General features: G+C 56.6%; 1 protein-coding gene across 5 annotated transcripts; it reads right to left on the bottom strand.

The window, feature by feature from the left end:
• Positions 1-3,481: 3,481 nt before the first annotated feature.
• On the bottom strand, positions 3,482-16,199 carry TFR2 (transferrin receptor 2). 5 transcript variants are annotated; one of them, XM_040262259.1, is made up of 20 exons: positions 16,142-16,199; positions 15,922-16,033; positions 14,986-15,046; positions 14,521-14,773; positions 14,234-14,420; positions 11,557-11,697; positions 11,371-11,482; positions 11,165-11,287; positions 10,662-10,778; positions 10,393-10,532; positions 9,868-10,031; positions 8,801-8,920; positions 8,270-8,352; positions 8,113-8,176; positions 7,951-8,018; positions 7,790-7,866; positions 7,608-7,692; positions 7,288-7,515; positions 6,779-6,919; positions 3,482-4,221 (listed from the first exon to the last, which is right to left on the bottom strand). In XM_040262259.1, exons 3-20 carry the CDS (start codon positions 15,016-15,018, stop codon positions 3,946-3,948), a joined length of 2,412 nt encoding a protein of 803 aa, XP_040118193.1. In that variant the 5' UTR covers positions 15,019-15,046; positions 15,922-16,033; positions 16,142-16,199; the 3' UTR covers positions 3,482-3,945. The 5 variants fall into 5 exon arrangements, with proteins under 5 accessions (XP_040118193.1, XP_040118186.1, XP_040118205.1 ...); XM_040262252.1 differs by lacking the exon at positions 16,142-16,199 and having other exon boundaries at positions 15,918-16,134; XM_040262280.1 differs by lacking the exons at positions 3,482-4,221; positions 16,142-16,199 and adding an exon at positions 6,244-6,583 and having other exon boundaries at positions 15,922-16,134.
• Positions 16,200-16,346: the final 147 nt, after the last annotated feature.

The following is a 16,346-nucleotide window of genomic DNA, read 5'->3' as shown; positions in this document are numbered from 1 at the left end:
CGAAGTTTGCTCAGACTTATGTCTGTTGTATCGATGAGATGATGCCATCCAGACATCTCATCCTCTGTCGCCCCCTTCCCCTCCTGCCCTCAGTCTTTCCAGCATCAGGGTCTTTTCCAATGCCAAAGCTGAAAAGAAACAGACACAAATACCACCTATTCCCACCTGCTGTCGAACTCAGGTCCCACCATCTTAAGCCATCAGAGCCTCTTGCCAGGGTTGCTTCCCTTCCCCAGAATCCTCTTCTGCCGTTTTGTCTCAGATTTGTCTGCTTTTATTTTGTCTCTTCTTTGACCTCAGCCCCTGCGGCTAAGAAAGGTCCCTGGCAAGATGGGGGGAAGTGGTACTGCCTGACATAAACTTCAGCCTAACCAGGCGGGGGAAGTGAAGGCAATGGAAAAAAAGCTGCTTGAAAGGCAGGCTTCCAGCCCTGCAGATGCAAGGCGAGAGGGGAGGAGGGAAAGGACAGCCAATGACACTGGCAGATAGATCCTTGATTGGGAACAAAAATCGGCAAGATAACGTGCAGACAAACTGTCTGCTATGCTGCTGGAAGGTTATCAGTTGCTCCAGCTTTGCTTTGGGGGCCTTGGGAGCTGCCCCACTGCCCCGGGGGGCCTCGTCCTTCCCACACCCAGAGTAGGGTTCAGTGACATGAGTCTGATTCTGTGCAGAGGGTAGCAGCCTGTTTCTAGGATGTGAGCAGGGCTCTCCCCAAGGCCCAGCAAACCTCTCACCAAACCATTCACACTGGCCTGGCTGTGCCCAGGACCCCCAAAAGGCATTTGAAGTATCACACTTGAATGAGCTTGCTGTTATCTGCTGAGGAAAGGCCTTGCTGCAAGTGAGATCCGGTGGGAGGGGCTTGGAACACTTTTTTTTTTTAAGCAGATTTCTTAGAAAACAACGCTGAGTTGGCCGCAATTGGAGTGGGTGGGTATTAGTTTCCAGTGGCTGTTGTAACAGTTTATCACAAACTAGTGGCTTGAGTGAGTGAAGTGGCTTAGTCATGTCCGACTCTGCGACCCCATAGGTTTGTCTGTACGTGGGATTTTCCAGGCAAGAATACCGGAGTAGGTTGCCATTTCCTTCTCCAGGAGATCTTCCCGAACCAGGGATTGAACCCAGGTCTCCCTCATTGTTGGCAGACGCTTTACCCTCTGAGCCACCAGGGAAGATCCAAGGGCACTCTTATGGTTCTGGGGGTGTGAACTCCAAGATGAATCTTCTGGGGATAAAATCAAGATGTCCCCAGAGCTGTTTTCCCTCTGGAGGCACCTGGGAGGATGTTTCCTTGCCTTTTCTAGCTTCTAGAGGCCATCTGCATTCCTTGAATGGTGACCCCTTCCTCCATCTTTAAAGCCAAGAGAAAAAATTCTAACAAATGATCATTTTTTTTAAAGTCATTAAAAAAAAAAAAAGCCAGGAGTATAGCATCTTCAAGTCTCTGATTCTGACCCTCTGCTTCTGTTGTCACATTTCCTTTATCTCTGATCCTCCTGCCTCCTTTAATAAGAACCCTAGTGATGGGCTTCCCCGGTGGCTCAGTGGTAAAGAATCCACCTGCCAACACAGGAGACACGGGTTCAATGTCTGGTCCAGGAAGTTCCCACATGCTGCGGAGCAACTGAGCCAGTGCACCACAGCTACGGAGCCCCCATGCTGCAACTTCTGAAGCCCTCGCACCTAGAGCCTGCGCTCCACAACAAGAGAAGCCACTGCGATTCGAAGTCCGGGCCCTCCAACTGGAGAGCAGTCTCCACTTACCATAACTAGGGGAAAGCACTCACAGCAATGAAGACCCAACACAGCCGAAAAAATTAAAAAAAAAAAAAAGAGAGCACCTTTGTGATTAAGTCCCCAGTCCCAACTCTAGCATATCACTCTAGAGTGGGTGGCTTAAAAACCATAAATTCGTTTTCTCACAGTTCTGGAAGCTGGTGTCTGAGATCAAGGTGTCGGCAGGTTTGGTTTTTCCCGGCACCTCTCTCTTTGGCGTGCAGATGTCCCCTCCTCCCTGGGTCCTCACGTGGCCTTTCCCCTCTGTGCACACCATCCCAGGTCTCTCCTTTCATCCGGTTTCCTCTTCTTTCAATGACATCAGTCAGATTGGATTAGGCCCATTCTGATGGCCTCCTTTTAACTTAATCACTTCTTTCAAGGCCCTCAAAAACATTCTGAGGCACTAGATTAGGGTTTCAACATACGAATTTGCACTCTCCATCTCAAAATCCTCACTTCATCACACCTGCAAAGTCCTTTTTGTCTTGTAAGGCGATGTTCATTTACAGATTCCGGGCATTAGGATGTGGACCTTTTCATCCAGGCCTACCTACCTGTCTACCAACAGGAGCCAATGGACAAGGTGGAGAGGGCCGAGAGGCAACTTCGGGAAATTTGTTCCGGATGGTATGTCAGGGAAGCAAGGAGTCAAGGAGGCTTCTGACCCCTGGTCTAGGCTCCTGAGAGTCCACAAAGTCAGACTCAGGGGCTAAGGAGGGCACAGCTTCATCCTGGAACCTAGGGGCATCCTGAGTCGTAACTGAAAAAGCCTTTACTAGCCTGTGAGAAGCAGGCTAGGACCTCTCAAACCATCCTGGGAACAAGAGAGGACGAGGAGCCTGAGAGACAGGCCCTAGGATTTACAAAGCTGCCAGAAAATGAGAACCAGGGCCACAGCTGCCTGAGCCCATGATTAAAGCTAAAATGGTGCCAGCAGCACCTGGAATTTCCTGACCTCCTGCAGCTTCTACCTCACTGTTCAACGAGGGGCCATTGGAGAACCTGGAGGGGAGAGAGGTCCCAGGCTGGGCCACTCTAGGCTGTTAGCCATGGCAGTCTCACAAGGCTATGCTCCAAACGGGCCACCGTGCTTGGGAGTTAGTGCTCTGCAGTCTCTATCTTGACATTTTTAATGATTTTATCTCTGAACTTAAGTTTTGGAAGTGCAGTCCGATGAGGCAATGGAGCCTATGCTGGGGGTCCTAACACCTCCGATGGGTTCTCATCTGTCCCCACCCAATCACAGTTGTCACCCTCCATTCCCAGCAGGGACTGGGTGCCAGCACAGGTCTGGGTTTGGCTCTGGTTAGGGCACGTGTGCTGTCTGTAGCAAATTGTGGGGCAGAACTCTGTGTGCCTGTGGGGATCTGCCCAGAGTATTTCCTTGTCTGAGTGATCTGGACATTAAATAACAAAAGAAGAACCACCATGACAGACTGAGAGGCTGTGGAAAGAAGAAAAAAGCTTTGCTTTTGCTTTTTGAACAAGAATCTCCGCCCTTTCATTTTGTACCAGCCGTTGCAAATTATAGTCCCCTAACCTGTGGTTATCTTGGGAGACCCTCCTATGTCCTCTCTTGTTAGTTCCTTAGAAGGAGCTCTTTTCCCCGTGGAGACAGCATTCCAACGTGCATCCTCTCCGGGTCCTTCTGCCCAACCCTTCCCCAGGGTGAGGTGAGGGTGAGGAAGCCACATAAAAGTGCTATAAACAACAGATGCCACACGTGGTTTATTGAGGTTCAAACCCCAGCCCCTCCCACTACAGGCCTCCTGTTGGCCATAACACTAGGGTCCCAGCAGTCTTTCCTACCAAGGATGGCCAGGTCCCAGGGCTTAGGAAACCTTCCATAGTGGTCTCTAGCTGTTGGGGGGAACCCCCTCTGCTGAAGAGGAAGGGTCTGTGATTGAAGGAGCTGACAGTATGACCATCCCATTATGGAAAGCACTGCTCACCTACTACTACCCTGGGTCTGGTATGTGGGGGTGTCTGCCCTGGCGCCATCGCTGGGCCCCTGAGAGTTATGGTAAGGACTAATAAATTAGTCAGCAATGGGAGGTGGTGCACAGGCATCTCTGTCACCCAGGAAGCGCTCAAGAGGCCAAGGGCTCTCGCCAGGGGGCAGGGGCATGTTCCCAACCCCCGCCCCATACCCTGCCATGGGCCTCAGAAGTTGTTATCGATGTTCCAGACGTCCCCGCTCAGCGCGTTGGCTGCCCCCTGCAGCGTCCAGGTAAGCAGGGCCAGCTGGCGCCGGAAGCGGCTCTCCTGGAAGCCCAGGCCCCTTGCCACCTGCGAGGAGGTGGCCCCGGGGCCGCCGGCGCGCAGCAGCCGCACGTGGTCCAGAAGCGCGTGGAGCGTGTGGTCTCCGCGACCCAGGAAGATGTGACGGAACGGGGAGTCGGCCGGCGACACGTACTGGGATAGGAAGTAAAACTCCACCTGCGCCGAGAAGGGGACCAGGTCGAAGTCCGAACCGTAGTTCCAGACCCACCTTGGGACCTCTTGTGCGCTGAGTCAATACGGTTGAGCAGCCTCTTAGCAGCAGCCTCTTTAAGGCCCACCTCCTTTTAGCTAACCAATCAGGAAAGGCCGATTTATGACGTCACCAGTAGTCAGGTAGGATGCGCCCTTTCACCGTGTTTCGGATTGTATCCTTTTCTTTCTCCCTTGAGCCTCCAGCCCTGCATCCAGGACTCCCAGTCTTCCTTCCTCTCCCATTCACTTCCCTGCTCAAAGCCTCAAAGAACCGTCTATCGTCCTCACCTCTCCACACCCCGGTCATTCCTGCACCCCTCCGTGAATGTCCACAGCCCAGAATCAAAGGTCAAGGGGACAGGCCAGCCCTTAGGAACTGCTTGACCCTGGGTCCTCACCCTCTTGACTCATATGTTGTTCAACCTTCCTGAGACGGCCTCCTCCCACCTTTCTGCCAGCGGCTCCGATTCCTTCTCCTCCCACCTGTGGCCAGGTCCAAGTTTTGACCTCCACCTTCCTGCTCTTCTCATGACCTATAATACAGTGGTTTTCACCCCTGGCTGCACATTAGAATCACTTGAGGAAGGTTTTGGGGTTTTGTTATTGTTGTTTTTTGAAGGGTGGCATCCAGGGATCTTAGCTCCCTGAGCAGGGATCAAACCTGTGCCCCTTGCACTGGGAGCACAGAGTCTTAACCACTGTGCTGCCAAGGAAGCCTCCAGCCTGTCCATTTTTCCTTCCAAATGTCTCACTTCAGGTGGTATTTGCCACCCCCACCAAAAGCTCAGCTGCTACTAACTTCATTCCCTGTTCAAGCCATTACAATCTGGTCAAAACCTTCCTAAAATTCCACTTTGTTCACGTCCCCTGCCTGCTTAAAAATCTTCTAGATTTCCTTGATGCCCCAGACCCCTCAAACCCAAACCCCAAAGTTGATCCCTAACCCACTCCCCTCCTCTCCTTCACAGGGCTTCTGTTCTGGCTCTGCTGGTCCATGCCCTGCCCCCAAGGAAAGCCAGACCTGTTTCACTGCCATGCCCTCATTCTTGGTCTCTCCACCCTGAAACATCCTCTTTTGGCACCAACCCAAGTTCTGTCTGTTCTTCAAGACCTATATTATAGTCTAAAGCAGGGGTCAGCAAACTTTTTCCTTCTTGCAAAAAGCCAGACAGTAACTATTTTAGGCTTTGCAGGCCATACTGTTTCTGTTGCAGCTACTCAACTTTGCTGCTATAGCACACAAGCAACCACACACAATAGGAAAACCAGTGAGCATGGCTGTGTTGCAATAAAACTTCATTTACAAAAACAGGTGGCAGACCAAATTTGGCCTGCTGGCTGTAGTTTACCAACCCCTGTTTAGAGCCACGAAGTTCTCTGGGTCTGGCTCAGCCCTGTTTTGGGTTCTGAAGCCCTACCTCTTCCCCCCACCCCACTTTTTTTAGCCCTACATCTTTTACTCTCCAGCTCTGAGTGTGAATTGTTTCTTATGGCCTAATCGTGTCCAGATGGCCTTTATCTCTTGGGGGGCACATGGCAACTTCAGGGGGAGGAGGTGTCTTTTTGTGTCTCTAGAGCCTGGCACAGTAGGGGTTAGAGCAAGATCTGTGAATGAGAATAAACCAAGTCCAATCCAAGAGAAAGGAGCCAGGACGAAAGAGCAAGAGGGGTGGGTTTGTGAACAGAAAGACAGTATGACAGAAAAAGGAAGGGGCGGGGGGAGAAAAAGAACAAGACCTTGCAAAGGCCAGACACAGCATCCCCATACCGCGCGTGCATGCATGTTCCCTGTTCACCCCACACTCACTGAGGATGGGCCTGCTTAGCATTTTGCTCTAGAGACTTTTTTCCACACCCACAGCCCCTATGCACTCAATTCTAGAGGTCAAAGTGTTGCAGAGTTGAGTTCTTGGGGTAAGGAAATGGAAGAGGGGTTGGAACTGGAGATGGGGTGCAGGTTGCAAAGTATTCAAAGCAAGAGGAATCGGCAAGGGAATAATAATCATCTTGTATAACTTTCACATGACATCTTCTCCAGGCAGCCTTTCTGGGGTTCATCCATCTCACCAGAAGGAAGAAGGCTCTCTATGCTCTGAATTTCTTAAGCTTTTTGCACCTCCCGAGCCATAATCCTGCACCTCTTAGACTGTGGACCACCGTGGACACGCTTGTGGGGAGGAGGTGGGTCGGCAGTGGGGAACCAGAGGAGGCGCGATTTGTCTTAGTTCTGCAATTGCGGTAGCCCGGCAACTGTAGCCAAGGGGCTGGCGCGCCGTGTCTCATTACTTTGCCGGCCCGTCTCAGCGGTGGCTCCAGCCTGGCGGGCCTGTGAGCAAAGGCCTGCGCGTCTAGGATTAGCAGCGCCGGGACGACAGAGACCCGTGAAAGCGAAGCGAGGGGAGGAGGGCAGCCGCAGGCGCCAGGCCTGGAGGTGGGACCCGGGCCTTGAGGAGGGACACCCGGCCGCCGGAAGAGGGCGGGGGGGCGCGGACGGCGGCGGACGGGCTGGGCGGGGCCTCACCCGCATGATGCGCACGTTGTACATGCGCATCAGCCTCTCGTCGCTTTCCTCGGAGCTGTAGATCTCCTTCCGCAGCTTTTCGGCCGCCCGGATGTAGTCCCCCCGCGCCGAGTACACCCACTGGAGGGTCAGCCCGCGGGCCTGAGGGCAGAGGCATGGGCTGGGATCGGCAGCAGGGGCCAGGACCCCGGCCTAGGGTGGCGGGGGTGGGGGTCCAGGTGCTGGGGGATGGGGCTGGGGCCCTGGACAGGCAGGGGTTGGGGGTATAGGGGGACAGAATGCTGGGAGCAGAAGGAAGGGAGAGAAGCCTTGTGCGGCCGGGCGGGTGCCAGTGGGGTCCTAGGGTCTTAGTGACTGGGGCGGGTGTAAAGGGGCCAGGTTGGCAGAGGGGCCCTAGACCAAGGGGGAGAAGGGGCAGATCTCCCTGGCACGTGTGGCCCTTTCACGGGATGTGGCGCGTCGCTCCCCACACCCCACCAGAAACCTGGAGCCGGGTTGGCGTCTCGAACCTTGAGGTCCCCAGAGAACTCGTTGAGGCTGCCGATGTGCCTGAGGACCACGTCCCCGTAGCGGCCGAAGTCGAGGGGCAGCAGGTGATCGTGGCTGAGCCGGATGAGGAGCTGCCCAGCGAGCTGGGCCACGGCCTGGGCCACGGCGGGCAGGCGGCCCCGCAGTACCCTGTGCAGGTTCTCATAGGTATCATCCTTTGTGTGCAGGAACGGGTATGCCGGGCCATCCTGCCGGGACAGGGCGGGGAGGGAGTGCTGGCCGCGGGCACTGTGCGCGCAGGCCCAGGGGCTACCGCTCTGGGACAGGGCCCGGGTCTCACCTCCAGGAAGGAGAACTCAACGGCAGGAACCCCCGCAAAGGCCGTGAAGGAATAGGCACTGCTGTCCATGGGCAGTGGCCGGATCCTGGGGAGGGGCAGGAGGGAGTGCGGTGTGGCTTCAGGGTGGCCCACGTGTTCCCCCCCCACACACACAGCTCTCTTCCCTGCTCGCCCCCACTTACACCTCGGCTTCCCAGCTGTGGTTGGTGACCACCACCTGCTCGTAGAGGGTCTGCCCACTGCGGTTGGGAGAGTCCACCTGGGGGCAGGGTTGGGGAGGCACTGGTCAGGCTCTAGCGGCCAGCAGCTTCCCTTCACTCCCTGCTCCTGGCCGGGCTCTTGCCTGCTTCAGAATGTTCTCAATAAGGCTGATGAGAAGGGGGCTGGTCTTGGCGTGAAACTTGTCATCGCCTGTGGAGAGGGAGGGATGCCAGGCCTCAGGCTTGGCACCCAGGACCAGGGTGCACCTGATGGGGGCCAGGTCGTGGCACTGCTCCCCGCTCACCCAGCACTGCGTTGTCCAGGCTCACATAGACCACGGCTTTAAGGTGCAGCACGCTGAGGTAGCCCTGTGGGTGAGGGGTGTGGAATGTGAATTCCCCCCTCTTGCCCCCTCCCCACCTCTCCCCATCGCTGACTCCCTGCCCAGGACCCCAGGTTACCTCCAGCCACTCCATGGAGCCCACACTCCCGAAGTCACCACCATCCCAGCTGATGAAGAGAAGACTTCGGCGGGGCTGGAAGCCTGGGGGCAGAGGCAGTGGGGGTGGGGGCAATGGGAGGGGAGGGGGAGGATGGGCTTGGCTGGGGGGAGCCAAGCAAAGACCCCCACCTCTTTGTCTTCCTCTGTCCTGGTCCCCTGGGATCTCTCCTTCTCTCCCACCAAGCCCCCATCCCAGCCCATCTAACCTGGGTCTGCCCTGACTCAGCTGTATCAGTGATGGGGATTGCTTGCATAAGTCATCTCCAGGTTAGTCTTCACTAAGGACTATTAGTACTTTCATGTTTAAGTGAAGAGATGGTGAAGTGACTTGGCTGGGGCCAAGCAGCCAGGACATGGAGGAAGCCAGGTTTGGAGCCCAGGTCTCAGTGGCCACCCTCCAGCCTGTGCCCCTAACTGCCTCTCTGCCCTGTCCTGGCTCAGGCCACACAGCCCCAGCTGCCTGGCCCAAGCCCAGAGGTCCTGACCTTACCATTGCTCACCATGGAGGAAAAGGTCCGCACCAGCTCCAGCAGTATGGCGGTCCCCACAGCGGACTTGGCCGCTCCTGGGCCCCACGCATCCCTCTGGGCCCCGATGACCACATACTGATCTGGGGGAGGGGTGTTGGGGGCCCACCTGTTATGTGGGCAGAACCCAGAGACTTCTCCCTCAGCCTTGGAGGGTCCCTTTCTTGAGGACCCTCACATCTCCGCAGCCCCAGCCTGCAACCCTGGCTGTCCCTAAAGAGCGCCTCTCCTCCCCTTGGCCCTTCCCGGATGGTCTGCTCCTTCATCGACGTGCCTGGGGTCATTCTGGACTCCATTATCTCCCTGATCAGCATGTCCATCTGTCCCTCACCGAATCCTGATGCTGCTAAGTCGCTTCAGTCGTGTCTGACTCTGTGGGACCCCATAGACAGCAGCCCACCAGGCTCCCCTGTCCCCGGGATTCTCCAGGCAAGAACACTGGAATGGGTTGCCATTTCCTTCTCCAACTCGTGAAAGTGAAAAGTGAAAGTGAAGTCGCTCAGCCGTGTCTGACCCTCTGCGACCCCATGGACTGCAGCCGACCAGGCTCCTCCGTCCATGGGATTTGCCTGGCAAGAGCACTGGAGTGGGCTGCCATCGCCTGCTCCTGATGAGCCTTCCCCTTTTCAATCTCTCTCTGACGCTTCCCACTCACACTCCCACCACCAGCATCCTCATTGGAGGCTCGTCACAGGCCTCCATGTGCCGCTCCTCCAGCGCTTCTAGGTACACACTCCTCAGCTCAAGATCTCTGGTTCCTCACTGTTATCCACATTAAGTTATGTTTGAAAGGCTCGTCTGTTGTAGTCTGGCCTCCCTTTCATGCTCTAACATCACCCAACTTAGGCTTGTTCACCTCTGGTGCTAGGGAACTCACTACTGTGCAGAACTGCCTGTTCTATCTCTAGACAGCTTTGACCATGAGGTCTCACTGCCACCCACCCCCACTCAGTCCCAGCCCGGGCCCAACTTGCCAGCCTCTCCCCCCTTCCCCGGCAGGGTGTGTGTGATGCTGGGCAAGCAAGCACACCTGGCTCAGAGCGGCCCTCGATGCAGCCAAAGATGTTACTGATGGGCGTGGAGGCTCTGTGGTTGTTGACCCCCAGGTGCAGGCCTGGCCCAGGGCCCAGGCGATAAGGGGAGACTGGTAGGTGCCCCTGCCATTCCTGGGGGGCCACAGGGCCTTCAAGCTTCCTGGAAAGGGGTGGGACAGAAGGAATTCATGGCAGAGAGGCCCAGGCTATAGATGAGTCCAAAGCCCCCCTCTTGACTCCTTCTCTCCCTCCCACCCTCTGGCTCCGGCTCTCTGCATCTGTGCCCTGGCTGAGGGGCCAGGGCTGCCTTGGACAGTTGTGCAGCTTGTATCCTGCTCAAGGGTGCCCAGCAGAGGGTGTCATATGACCTGGAGTTCCACTCACAAAAGGGTGGCCCCTGGCAGCAGGCTGTGCCCACCCAGAAGAGCTGTCTTGTTCTAGCTCACCCAAGACACCTTATGAGCTAGCTGCAGCCTACCTCTCCCTGCCTCCTCCCCTCCTGGTTCCCACATGGTCCTCACCTCAGAAGGAGGGAGGCAATGTCCGCACTGATGGGCTGGGCTGGGATGCTTGGGAGACCCGAGGATTGGACTGGAGGGAACTGGGTCTGATTGAAGGAAGGGAAGCCAGGGGTATAGGGGTCCCCCGTCCCCAGGTGCACCTGTTGGGAGAGGGGTGCCCAAACTGAAACTGGGAGCCAAGCTCCCAGAACAGCATGCCAGCCTCATCCTAGGCAGGGCGCTACAGCCCAGGGACCCCAGGAAGGCACTACAGCTCCCCCAAGACTCACTTGTCCATACACAGCCCGGTGACTGGACAGGCTGAGCTTGTGTGGGCCCTTGGAGAAGTCTGCCGGGTCTGGATATATGAGCACTCCTTGGGCCCCAAAGTCCTGGGCACTGGCCACCTGGGGAAGGCACGTGACTAAAGGACACCTTCTCCCAGAAAAAGCAGATTTAGAAGGGAAGAAAATGCAAATAAAAGTGGACTGGCAGGGCCTCTGATCTGTAGCTGTGGGCACCCGGTGGACCTCACCTTCCGCGCTCCCGCAGTGCCTTGGCAGCTCCGAAGCCCCGTATTCCCTCCTGTTTCTGTTCCCCATCCCAACCTCCTGATTCTGTTCCCACCGACTTTCTCACTGCCCATTTGGTTCTCTCTTTTCTCCCTCTGACAGCCTCCTGGACGCTTCCCACTTGCCGCCATTCGATGCTCGGGGTCCCCAGCGGGCACCCTCCCTGTTCCACTACCCCAGGTTCACCACTGCCCCAGGTTCCATCCTCCGGGAACCCTCACCTTCTGGGCAAAGTTGATCACTCCCAAGCGCACCAGCAGGAGGCGCCCCGCCGGCTCCACACCCCGAGCCCGCAGGTCCTGCAGGTCCTCCGGCCGCCCGTAGTGGGCGTACACCAGCTTCCCCTGGGGAGAGGAGGATGGGGAGGCCGTGAGGCGCGTCCAGGGAGAAGACAGGCCGCCTCATCCTGGGGACCGGGCAGGCTCACCGTGGCGTTACCCGTGGCGCTGTAGGGGCAGTAGACGTCGGGGTCCTCCAGTGGCAGCTGCTCCCCGTGCTTCCCGGAGGCATCAACCCAGTGCAAGGTGTTAGGGCGAGCCCTGAGGAGTCGCGGTGGTGAGCGCCCCACCGTCAGCGCCCCCCAACCCCGCCACGCCCCGGCCCCAGTGCTCACGGATCTGGGAACTGCAGCCCCACGTAGTGGGTGTCCATCCACACGTGGTCCAGCCTCTGGCGCAAGAGCTCAGCGCGAATGTCCTGAGCCAGGGCTGCCATTCCGGCCGACCCGGCTACCCTTTCCCGAAGACTGGTCTGCCTGTGCAGGGAGAACGGGGATTGAGGTGCTGGAGGAGGCAGGGGCTGGGACATCTGAGTGCCTGGAGGAGAGGGCTGGAGCAGGGAAAGATGCCAGAGGTGTAGGGTGGCCCCAGCCCTGGGCAGTGAAGGGCTCTTAAATCTCTCCCACCATGACTACCAGGGTCTCCAGGACTTCCTTCTGCTTACACCTCAGCTTCTGATGGTCAGGGGTCCTCTCCACCCTCCCTGAGGTTCTCCCTGGGGCAGGCCAAATGACCCACACCACCAATCTGTCTACTGTCCCCTCCACATGTACATGCACTGGTCTGCGCTTTGCCCCTAGCATGAAAACACTTTTCTTCCAAAGGCCTCTCCAGGCAGAGGTGAGGGTCCTGCACCCCTCTCCTCCTCCAGCTGGGCCTCGAGGGGACACCTTCTACCATGGTTGCTGGTGGAAGCTGGGGTCACTTGTCTTGGAGACCTCCCCCTGTCTTCTTCCACAGTCACAGCCAGCCTGCCATCACCTGAATGCTCCCAGATCGTCCATCTCACCTGTGCCAGGGCCACCTCCACCCCCCACATCCTACCTGAGCTCTCTCTAAACCAGCTCCACCTGTGCTCTTTCCCTGGCAAACAAAGGCCTCCCTCCTCAGCATCAGACTGAGTGCCCCTTCTACCTTTTGCCTTGGCAGAAACCTGGCTGTCCCCTGGGGAGCCACATCTCCCACGGGACACTTGAAGAAGGCAGCTCAGGCTTTCACACCACCAGAGCCCAGAGAGGACGCATGCTCCTGGCTCAACGGTGCACATTTCTGGCCATTTCTCCACAGGTGAAGCTCTCTTCCTTCGAAGCCCGTGCCATCCAGTAACCCCATCCCTTGTCCCTCCTCACCTCTTCTAGCCAGTTGGTCACTTATCCACTGTCAGTGAGGACTCTGGCTTCTGGCCAGCCACTTCCCCGGCCACATCCTGAGTCTTGTCCCCAGAAGCCCATCTTTGGAATATTGATCTGATTTACTGAACACCTACTAAGTGCCGGGCAGAGCAGTCAGTGCTGGAGACTCCAGGATAAATAGGACACAGAATCTCGCTCTTTGACCGGAGCTTTTCAGTTTGAAACTCACTCCCTTAGCGTCACCACACCTGTTCTTCAACCCCATCGGGTACTCCAGGCTGTCTGATTTCTCCATATCTATCAGTTCTTCCCCGGCTTCCCTCCTTCCCCATCCAGCCTAGAGGCATACATCACCTATTGCCTGCTCCCTCTCACTGCCTTCCTCTTGCCTCCCTGCCCTTTGATGGCATCCACAGTGCCACACCCCACCCTCAACCTGTCAAACCATCCACTTACTCAGGCTGTACCCAGACTACCAAGTGTTGCTCAAGAAAAAAAAGTCCATACATGTAGCTGATGCCATAGATTTAAGATCTTCAAGCGAAATGGATTCAGCAATGTATCAACAAATAATGATACACCTCGATCAAGTTTATGTTGATCTCATGAAGACAAATAAATCTATTAATACAAATGACTACACAAACATTAGAGAAGAAAAATCACGTGATCACTACAATACATTCTGGAAAGCTGTTTGAAAAAATTTTTGATTCTTGTTCCTCTTTTCTGATCATTAAAAAAAAAAAGTCTCAGTAAGCTAGGAATAGAAGGATACTTCCTTAATTCACTTTTAAAAAGCTGACTGAGGGGATTCCCTGGTGGTCCAGTGGTTGAGACTCTGCTCTCACTGCTGAGGGCCCGGGTTCAACCCCTCAGTTCCCCTTAGTCAGGGAACTAAGAGCCCTTAAGCCAGTGCACCATGGACACAGTGACAAAGTATTAGAAAAACATTCCCATGAAAGTTAGGAAATAGGCAAGGGTGTGTATTATCATCATTACCTAAATTCATATCTTCTCCAATGCAGTAAGAAATGAAAAAGACCTAAAAGATATAATCCTTTTGAAAAGAAGCTATGCATCTCTCACTAAATACACATTACATGATCAAGTTGGAAAACCCAGGAGAATCCACTGAAAAAATGATTCCTGACGTCTCCTCTGGACCTACCGGGTGGCAGCTCCTTCCCAGCATGAAAAGTTGACCTCAGCAGGACAAGAGGAACACCAGCCTCAGGATGCTGGGATGGCATCCTCCCCTAGACTGAGAGACAGTCTCTGCCCACAGTGCATTTGCTTCTTTTTCTGGTTCCCTAAACCCCTATTTCTCTGAGTCCCCCAGAGCTCCCCACTGCCACAGGTCAAAACCTAAGCTTCTCAGTGTGTTGTTCAAGATTTTCCTGGGTCTGTCCCACATCATAGGTGGAGGCTGGATTCCCCTGTGCTTATTCAGTCAGCTCCCTCGGCTCCTAAATATGCCCTCTGCAGTCTCATTTCTGGAAGTCCTCCCCCCACCCCCCAATGCCTGCCATCCTTCCCAGGACCACTGAACAGGGAGGTCAGGGCGGCAGGTGGAATGACTCAAGGTCCTGGGCGAGGAGGACTCGAGATGAGCGGATGATGGTTTTTGAGGGCCGGAACGGGACAAGCTGATCCTCACCTGATGGTGTCTTCCAGACGCCCCTCCCCCAGGAACCGCAGGAACATGGCCTGGAGGTCACTCCAGTACAACGTGCCCTGGTGAGAGTCTGGGCTCAGCTCATCATTTACGTCCTCGCTGACCACCATGACGTCATCCCCGCATGCCTGGCATGACCCCCGGAAGGCCACATAGCCCAGGAGGAAGGCTGGTGGGTGGCAAGATGGAGATTCTCCTTGTGCCTTTCCCTGGACCCCAGACATCCCCCCAAGCCCAGACCCTCCAGTGGGAGTGGGGGTGACTCTCACCCCCAGTGAAGATCAGGAGGGCTATCAGGACCAGGTAGGGGGCTGCTCTTCGTCCTGCTGCTGCCCAGAGTCCAGGGTTTTGCCGAGCTGGTCGAGAGCCCAGGGGCTCAGGGCCCCTCAGCTCCATAGGGAAGAAGTGGGCCGGCGGTTCAGACCCCTCCTCCCCGTCTTCCTCTTCTTCCTCCAGGCGTCCCTGCTGGCTGCCCTCCACACGCTTGTAGATGGTCTGAGAGGGTCCTGGGGACAACCTTTGCTGTGGGGGGCGTGGCGTGCATGAGATTGGGGAAGGGGAGGAATCTGGCAATAATAGTGACTTTGGGCTGCCATGAACACAAGGCAGGGGAGAGGGTCCTGAGAGGCAGGCTGGAGGGGAGAGTTATAGAGATGGGAACGGGAGGAGGTAGGGAAGGGGCTGGAGGACCTGGAGAGAAGGCCTAAGGGTCTCCCAACCGTGCCCGATCTTACCGCTCTTCGGAGTAGACCCCCAAGCCGCTCCATGCTCGTGCCCCCTCCTGAGCCCTGCAGGCTGTCCCCCACCCCAGTGATAAACCGTTTGTGGGAGCCCCAAGAGGCCCCTTATCGGTCCTAGCAGGCAGCCTGAGCCCAGGCCCTTGTTCACCTCCCCCCCTCGCAGGGTGGGGGCACAGTTCTGGCTTCAGTCCAGCCTTCCAGACATGGCCCCCCAGCCCAGGCTAAAGGACGGACGTGGTGCTCTGCCCTCCCCTGCCAATCCTTCCACAGTTCCACTCCTGCTCCTTTCTTGCAAAACAATCAATTTTTGACCTTGGGGCAGACTTTGGCCTTTAGTTCCCATCAGAGCTGGGGGAGGGAGGCTGATGGCCAGGGAGGGTGGAGATATGGATGACCCCTCCCCCCTCCTGCTTCTTCCCCTCCCAGTGTCCTAAGGGACTCTCCTAAGCTCCTTACCACTAACACCTCTGCCCCTTCCTCACTGGCCTCACAGGCTCCCCAATACCCACGCCCTGAACACATTAGCTGCTCTCTCTGTTTGGACTCAGGGGATCCCCAGCTGAAGGGGCTACAGAAGTGTGACCTGGGGTTTGGTCTGTCCCATTGTCTGTCTGAAAGGGGGGCCTAGGCTCCTGCCAGCTGCTGGGGAGGGGAGTGCCTGGGTAGGAGCACATGGTCAGGCAGCACCAGAGAGTGTTCCAGGATGGGGGTCCTGCCTGGAGTCGGGGATCGATGCCCCATCAGGCATCGGTGGAGAGAGTCCTGACCGAGACGTGGGCAGGGCTGGGTGACGTTGGACAACTCATGGTCCTCCGTGGGCACCCGCGCCTCTTTGGTGGCCAAAGGACTTGGACCACACGGGTTTACATCTTTTTAGGGCCTGGAGGCCTCAGAATACACATCAGACACAAACTGCTAAATTTTACCTACAATTCCAGGCCGAGAGCGCAGGTCCCCAAACCCCGCGGAGGAAGCCAGCACAGCGAGTTCTGGAATAGGAGCGGCGTCCTGGTCTCCCGGGGAACCTCGGGTCCTACCCAAGCTGGGAGGGAAGTTCTGAGCTGCTGCTGGGGCGAACCAGTGCCCCAGTCCCTGCCCCACACTTGTCACCACCTAGCGCCCCGGGCAAAGACAGCGCTGACCGGCTCACCTGAGCTGTAGGTCCAGGGGAGCTTAAGCGCGGCCTCGCCGCGGGCCAGAGGCCCCGCCCCCGGGTCCACCTCCGGCCCCGCCCCGCCCCGCCCCGCCCCCGGGGCTGCCTCCCGGCTCCGTGACTCCCCGGCTGCCTCCTCCCCCAACTCGGCTTCCCTCTGCGGCCTTATTGAGCGTCTCTAACCGGTACTCGCTTCGTGATC

Source organism: Oryx dammah, unplaced genomic scaffold (assembly GCF_014754425.2).
Source record: "Oryx dammah isolate SB20612 unplaced genomic scaffold, SCBI_Odam_1.1 HiC_scaffold_2, whole genome shotgun sequence".
Taxonomy (NCBI): domain Eukaryota; kingdom Metazoa; phylum Chordata; class Mammalia; order Artiodactyla; family Bovidae; genus Oryx; species Oryx dammah.
The sequence above is the reverse complement of the archived record's forward strand: the minus strand, read 5'-3'. Positions and strand labels throughout refer to the sequence as shown.